The following is an 8,052-nucleotide window of genomic DNA, read 5'->3' on the forward strand; positions in this document are numbered from 1 at the left end:
AAAAACACCAAGGGGGGTGAAAACTTTTGTCAGGCACTGTATGTTTCTGTCTCCTTATGATATGGCAAATATATGCAAAAATGCAAAAAAACATCTACATTTAAATTGTATTAATTTTCATATATTTCCGTTAATTCACATTTTTTTCCGTTAATTCCCATATATTCTGGTTAATTCCCACAGAAAGTTTCTACCTCTGAATATTCCCCAAAATGTGCAAACCTAGTCGAGACCTGTCTGATCTTGATACGGGGGTGTTTTGTTGCACTGTAACCTGTTAATCAGGTAATCTGGTGGAATTCAACAGCTGTTACACACTATGTATGTTACAGTTTAAAAGTTATTAGAATATGTATTATGCTTATTTCCTGTAAAATAAATATTTTCATGATTGTTGGTTACATTTTTGGATAAAAAACTGCTTAGGGTGACATTGGCAACAATAGCAATGAAATAAGGCTCTTGCTAGCCAATACCGAGTTATTAAAACTTCACTCATACTTGCATGTATACTGGTTTCTGGAAGTGTTGCAGCATCACAGGCAATCATTTAACTCTGGTTGTTTTCTTCTGTTGGTCTTTAAGAGCTGATTAAAGCCAGCAGCCAGCAGCTTCATAGTGAGTTCTGTCCAACGCCCTATAATCCTAGTAAAACTCCAGTCCAACTCTCCAGTCATCTGGAGCTATTCTGACATGACTCGGAACTAATGATGTATATGAACCTTGTAATGTCGATGCTATGTTTTGGCCATTGAGTGGCCATATTGGCACTCCTCAGAAAAGCAGTACTCCCTTGGAATGAATGGAATTCTAAAGTATATCATTTTTAATGTTTCAAGGACAAATTTACATGTATTTAAGTATTTATTGTTGTAGTGGGGACAGTAAAATTAGTACTTTCTAAAAACTATACTTTAATGGGAAAAAAGTATCTATATTTTTTTTATTCGTATGTTTAGCTTACATAATATAATTTAAAGGTATGCATTAAGGTGTCTGGAATAGAATAAACCTGGCAAACCTGGTTTCTAGAATAATGGAGGTGTGGTAGCTTCAAAACAGCGCCTCCTGTCAGTCATTTAGTGTATATATAATTAATTGCAAGGAACTGGGTATGGTTTGGTCAATCACATATAACCAATGACAAAACCAAAGCCCTCGAATTTTTTTTACCATTAATTTACCAGGTTGATTTGAAAACAGAAGACCTCTTTTGCAAGAGAGAGACCTGGCCATTTCTTTTACAGGGAAAAAGTTCAAGGCCAACCCCTTGTGTAACCCAAAAGGCAATAATCAACTATCAGTCTGCATTGATAATTCACATGAATATGAATTTGTTTCCATCATTAGCACACCACTCTGACATGTCTGTGCACGTCCATGCAACTTAGGTTGACTGGAAATCAAATTAGGTTATCAAATTCCAGTCAAATAGGGAATTTAATTGAATCCACTCCAGCTCGCCGCATCTTCAGCTCAGATGTGTGTTTTTTCTGCCTCCTCCTTTGAGGTATGTGGAGAGAACAGACCAGGCTATCTGTTTATCTAACAGCCTTTTGACTGGCTGACTGACTGGCTGGCTGGTTGACCCAGCTGGTTGACTGACTGAGAGCTCCAATGTAGCACCATTCAGTCTTAGGCTACCTACCATGCCAGGCAGCCCAGTGAGCTAAGAATATATGTAGGCCAGGCCACTAGGTCTTGGCCTGACTCATACTCCCACCCCACTGCTCCTGTCCATGGCTCGGACCCCCGTCCTTCACCTAGCTACATGTAATCTCTGTTAGCCCAGAAGTCAAATCTTGCGTAATTTGGTCAGCTGCGTGATTAACTTCTGTATTCATACCTGTTAGAAATTGAGAAAAATGAAGTATCCTCCCTCGCATAAGGAAAACTCTCAGCCAGAGCCCTTACAAATCACTCAAGGTGAAGCGGTTTAAGCACCTCCTTTGCCTAACCCTGATAAGCAAATGTCCAAATAACCATTGACAAACCCAAAAACCAAAACCAATGAGGATATCATGAATCCCATTCATTCCTAACTCATACAATTCATTTCCAAAAGTGATGACATCTAATAAGGGTGTTGAAAAGCAGCGTAAAAACAGCATGATTGCAAAACCATATAGGTTCACAGGCACACTGTTTTCAAAAAACAGTTTAGGTTACAAGTGATCCTAAATAACCTTGTTTTGTCATCACAGGGCAAATAAAACAGACAGCTGGAATGCTGGAGGATTGCCAGACAAATATTTATGGGATGTTTTTTTTTAAATAACCTTGAAGATTTCACAGAGACATTGCACTGTTATAGCGGTTATGAGGTATGTCAGAAAAGTCCACGCGCATCCATAGGCTCCACCCTGCTACTTCAGACGATGGACGGGCACGCCCTCTCAAGAGAGCTGAGCTCCATTCTGTCTCTCATTAAATAAATACCCCTTTGACTTACTGTTTCATGTGGGGAATCTGGAGGACAGTGTTGGATGTCCTTGTCGTCAAGTTTAAAATACCAACTTAAGCCAAAATGTTGCCATATACGAAAACTAAGGCAATTACTACCTTTTTGATATCATATCCACAAAAACTGCTTAATGTTTTTTCCAGTTATGCTACATAAAAAGTAGGCCTAAAAAAGAAAGATGATATCGTGCCATAAAAAGTGATACGGGACATTGTTTCCAGGTTGATCAACTCAACACTAGGCAGGGAATAAAAGGTATACTCTATATATCTATAAAGTAGGCCTACAAACCCCATGGCAACGTGTAGCCTATGTGCGCCCAACACAATAAAGTTTTAAAGACACTAATAATGTATGCAAAATTATGTGCATCAGAAGTAGCACTATAGATGTCTATAGATGACCCCATCTTTCAGAGTGCACAAATCCATCGCCGGAGGCAGCGAAATTCATCTGAATGGATGAGAGAAAACTTTTGGCACAAGTTCATGGAAAATGAGTTATCCTTTGGCGCTGCAGTCCTCTATGCATCGGGTCTTAACAAATCGATAAACTTTGACAACAAACTGGAGAGAACTATGCAGGACAAAGTATGCGAACAAGCACCAGTGCCATTTAAAATCCTTGACCGGGCCCCCGGTCATTTCAGTTTATGACACCAATAATGTGGACCACATTCCAGAAACCAGACAACTAAAGCACGTTTTTAGAGAGGCGTACAAATGCTGCTGCTACAGGAACACAAGGGTATGATAGGGACTTGTTGCACATGAGAACATTTTACTGTCTAAAACAGACGACGGGACAAAAAGTGCTAAGCAGCAATAGCCTGCAAAAAAATTCAGGCTGCGGTGTCCGAAAGGGATCTTACCTGAACTGGCTTGCGATGTGACAAAAAGTAGAATTATTGCTAAAGTGATTTGCGCGTCCGTTATCCTCCGTTTTACTTTCCATCTTATATGGGTATCCATGGTCGCCAGGGACGTCCACGGCAAAGGCGAATTAATTTTTCAAGAGCAACTGAAAAAATACTTGTGACAATTTCTGATTAGGAGAGAACTAGTAGCCAAAAGTCCCAGAGAAAGAGAGAGGGGGGAAATTATTATTTTCTCAAACAGCCATTAGTGTTGGAGTGTGGATTCCTCCAGTTTGTGTGAAGGATGGGGCACCCTCTCTCGCGCACTCTTCCTCTTCGCTCCTCTGAAGAAACTGCCCTGCGCTGTTGAGCCTCTGATCAGAAGTGTTGCCCCCTCACAATCTCACTGGAGCCCTTGGAACTAAAGACGGAGGAAAAAAGATTTCCTGCAGGCTGTCAGTCAGGCTAGGAACAGGACAGGAAAGCAAATCAGAGGGCTAGATTTATAGATCGGGGCTTGCCATTGGGTGTGGAATGGAGGAAGTTTTGCGAAGGTTTTACGCCCTCTCTCCGTGCGCTGAAATTTCTGCTTCAAACCGTGGCCTCAATCTGGACTCAGGAGTAGACCTAACATTGTAAACATCGATTCCTTTACCAACCAAATCTGCCTATTTTGAGAAGGGGCGTTAAAGCGGGAGATACAAAAACGTGTTGGACAAGAAGAGATAAATGTTGTTTTCATATTCAATGGGATACATTGTTTTTTCCCCCGTTACAGCTAATGTGAAGCCATTCTAATAATTTGAACAATAACATAGAAAATTAGGCTTTTGGACACACTGTGAAGTATAAACTGTATCGAACAGCTACATCAAATACATACGGGTTGCAGGTATACTCCAAAATGAGCTGTACATTATAAGACTGATATGCACCTGCCCCAGCTGTCCCTCTGACACGCATGACAACTGGAGCGCGCAGGGTCGGCGATCTGATCCTTTGACACTGCCATAGATCTTCAGCCATGCTCGTGGAATGGGATTCGTATATTTAGAGCACAATAACATCTACATTCGGAACACGTTTTACAATAACACTACTCTCTTACAATTAATGTGATTTAGCATTCATTGACATAGTTGTAGCTTGAGTGTTGACTGATTAAAAATAAAAAGTTTGTCCTGATAATAATTTAGGAAGAATAGAAGGTATCTTCTGTCATTGTTACGTGTATGAATTTCATTGGCTTTCATTTGGCAAATCACACTACTTGAATTCGAACAAAAGTCTCTTAAAAAAAAGTGTAATTCTCACATTTGCATAATATCTTCCAAGTCAGTGTACATCCAGGTGACAATTCTTCAAGTGAGATGTGCTGTGTGTGTACACTTTCAGAGAATGCCTGGAATGTGGTGGCCTTTTGTACAAGGTGTCATATGGCTGGGGCAGTCTCCCATAAAACGGCCTCTAAAAGATGCTCACAAATGTTTATTTTATTTTATTAAACACACAACATGGAGGATAGGCATTGCAATCTCATTGTAATCCATGTGGGGAATGGGGTGGTGAAAACGGCTGAGAGGGTCCAGGCGGTCTGGACTGAGGCTGGAGTGCTACTGTGCGGGACCAGGTGCATGGAGGGCTAAGTGGTGTGGATCTGGGTCGCTTAGGGGCAGGGGGAGTAGTCAGGAATAGTAGGAGTTATGGTAGGTGGGTCAGGAGCAGTTGGAGGTGGGAGTGGGGAATCAGGGGACAGTAAGGGGCAGGGAGGAGCAATCAGAAGAAGTAATGGACGGGGAGGGAGACGGTTTCTCTGAGGGGATAGGGGGTTTGGCAGGTCGTGTTTTCTGGCTTCTGGGTTTGGGTTCTGGGGTGGTCGCTTGTTGGTCTGTTGCTTTTCTGGTCTTCTCCAGTCGGTCATTTTTGTCCAGTTTGGGTCAACGTCGTCGTCTAAGAACTGGAGTTGTGAGGTCGGGGGTCTTCCGGTTGTATGGCCTCTCTCGAAACCAGCTCCCATTTGACCAGGGGTTTGGAGGGGGTGGAGGTGGAAAGGACGGGATTTGTTGGGGGTGCGAAGGTGGAAGCTGTTTCTGAGACATCGTGGGTTGTGGGTTGGGGTGGCTATGTGGAAAGGTCTGGGTCATTGTTGTTGTCTGGTGAAGGGGGTAGTGATATGGGATGGTGGCGTTGGCCCTTGTCCTGCCAGCGTAGAAACTGGAGCAGGTTCTGAAGAAGTGACCCCCTTTCCCACTCAGGTTCCCAGGTTGGTACAGCACTAATGGTTTCAACAAGTAAAGCCTCTTAAAAGACACACCTTCAAATGTGTTAATGAGCAAAACAAGACCATGCACCCACAAAAGGTTTTTGGCACTCCAAATGTATAGTATGGTACTGTATTCTGTGGGGTGGATCTGAATTGCAGTATAATACTGGCCACACAATAGCTAGTGAATTGGTTTAGATTCACAGGAAAAGGCTATTTGATTCCAAAATCACACTATTGCATTATTGCATTCTGTGTGGTGGTACTGAATTACAATAAATTACAGTCAATATTATATTCAGTAAAGCACATTTCAGTAGATTTACAGTATAAACATTTATGGTACTATATTCTGTGGGGTACAGCATTCTCACTAATGGGTGCAACACATATGGCTTCTTACAAGGCATGCCTTGAAATATGTTAATGAGCCAGAGATTCATTTTGACGCCCATTTCTCAAAACTTTTTCTCACCATGCACCATAATACAGTACTTTATGGTAAAATTGCAATTGTTGTAATTTTACAGCAGTTTAGCAAAATGCCATTGAGCTCCCATAATGCATTGCTCTATACAGTACTGTAATATTTTTAAATATATTGTCAGTTAGATAGGTAAGATATACATAACCTTGCAGATAGCCTACCAAATGCACATCCTTTTCTGACTCAAATAGGACTCCCTCCAGATTATTCTGGTGTCCAAAAGCTTTCAAATGGACCTTTTGTGAAATGAAGCTTTTAAGTTGCATATATTTGAACATATCTACTGTACGTTGGCCAATTCAAAATTGCTTTTTAATTCTGTCATGTAAGTAAATGTATTACTTATAGTTTCTTTAAATTACCAAGTCGTTAACGTTTCTATGAACCCATTTTGTGAATTCTGAAAAGCTATACAAGGATTGTTCCATAAGGTGTTTTTCGGGAATGGTATTGGTTCTTGTAGAATTTGTTTATTTTTCTTCCACATTGCTATAGTGTTCTTAACTATGAACCAGGTGTTGTTCTTAGATTAATCCTTTGAAAATAGACACGTGAAAAGATTCTGGGATGAGAAAGCGTATCTTAAATATGTACACATTGTTTCTCTTTAGTGCATTTAACTATTACGTGTCAAGTAAAATCCCTGGGTGGTGAGTTGATACAATTCCAAGTCTGGAAGGTTGAAATCCCCCTCAGATTTTGGAAGATGCAAAACTTTTATTTTTATTCTACAAATTTTATTTGCCCATATAAAGTCTGTTATGGATGAGTATACCTTTTTAAAGAATGTCTTCAGTGGGGTGATTGGTATTACCGAGAATAAAAAAACTAAATTGTGAGCCATGCCATTCTGAAGAGGTTCATTCTACCTGTTAGAATCTCTCTCTGTGTGTCTCTCTCTCTCTCTCTCTCTCTCTTTCTCTCTCTCTGTCTCTCTCTCTCTGTGTCTCTCTCTCTCTGTCTCTCTCTCTCTCTGTGTCTCTCTCTCTGTGTGTCTCTCTCTGTGTCTCTCTCTCTCTCTGTGTCTCTCTCTATGTGTCTCTCTCTCACTCTGTGTCTCTCTCTCTGTGTCTCTCTCTCACTCTGTGTCTCTCTCTCTCTCTGTGTCACAGGTTGCATTTCCAAGCTTCTAACTCCCAACTTCAAGATACCAAATGGCCTCATACAAACACAGTTGGGTTGTCTTCTACTGTACCTATGTTTTATCGTCTTCTGTCACCCTATAATTGTCCCATCATACAAGTCAAAACATTCCTAAACAGTGGTGTGATGGGGGCTGAATCACAGAACTCAACTGATGTTGTGGCTTCTCTAATGACAGATTCTCAAATGGCCAGAACGGGGGAATTCAAACACAGCAGCAAAAGCACACACACACACACACGCACGCACACACACATACACACACACACACACACACACACACACAGGATCTTACACTCTTAGAAAAAAGGGTTCCAAAAGGTCTATTTGCAGAGGGATAGGGTTCTACCAATAACCGTTTTGATCAGAAGAACCCTTTTTTGAAGAAAGGGTTATTTGATGATTCTTTGAAAGGCAAGAAGGATTATTTGGAAGGCAAGAAGTGTTCTCCAAAGAACCATATACAATATTTCCCATCATGCTCTATTGCAGGGAGATTTTACAGAATATTTTTTTTTACTTTAATATCTCTGTTTTTGCATTTACATTGATTGGTTGATACATTTTATGCTACACATGTAATGGCCATTGTTGGTGGAAGAAGGTGAGGACCAAGGTACAGCGTGGTATGTGTCCCTAATTATTATGGGAGCACGGAAATAACAAAAATAACTATGAGAAACTAACGAAAACAATCCTGTCTGGTGAAGACACAAAACAGAAAATAATCCCCCACGAAACACAATAGAAAACAGGCTACCTAAATATGGTTCTCAATCAGGGACAACGATTGACAGCTGCCTCTGATTGAGAACCATACCAGGCCAAACACAGAAATA

General features: G+C 40.8%; 1 protein-coding gene across 3 annotated transcripts in view; it reads right to left on the reverse strand.

Moving 5' to 3' along the window:
• The window catches only part of LOC135544554 (collagen alpha-1(XI) chain-like), a 126,674-nt gene extending 122,937 nt beyond the window's left edge, over positions 1-3,737 (reverse strand). For all 3 annotated transcript variants that reach the window (XM_064972252.1, XM_064972251.1, XM_064972250.1), the window contains exon 1: positions 3,336-3,737. In XM_064972252.1, coding sequence (XP_064828324.1) covers positions 3,336-3,435 — 100 coding nt within the window. In that variant the 5' untranslated portion in view covers positions 3,436-3,737. The remainder of the gene's footprint in view (positions 1-3,335) is intronic.
• Positions 3,738-8,052: the final 4,315 nt, after the last annotated feature.

This window comes from Oncorhynchus masou, chromosome 8 (assembly GCF_036934945.1).
Source record: "Oncorhynchus masou masou isolate Uvic2021 chromosome 8, UVic_Omas_1.1, whole genome shotgun sequence".
Lineage (NCBI taxonomy): Eukaryota > Metazoa > Chordata > Actinopteri > Salmoniformes > Salmonidae > Oncorhynchus > Oncorhynchus masou.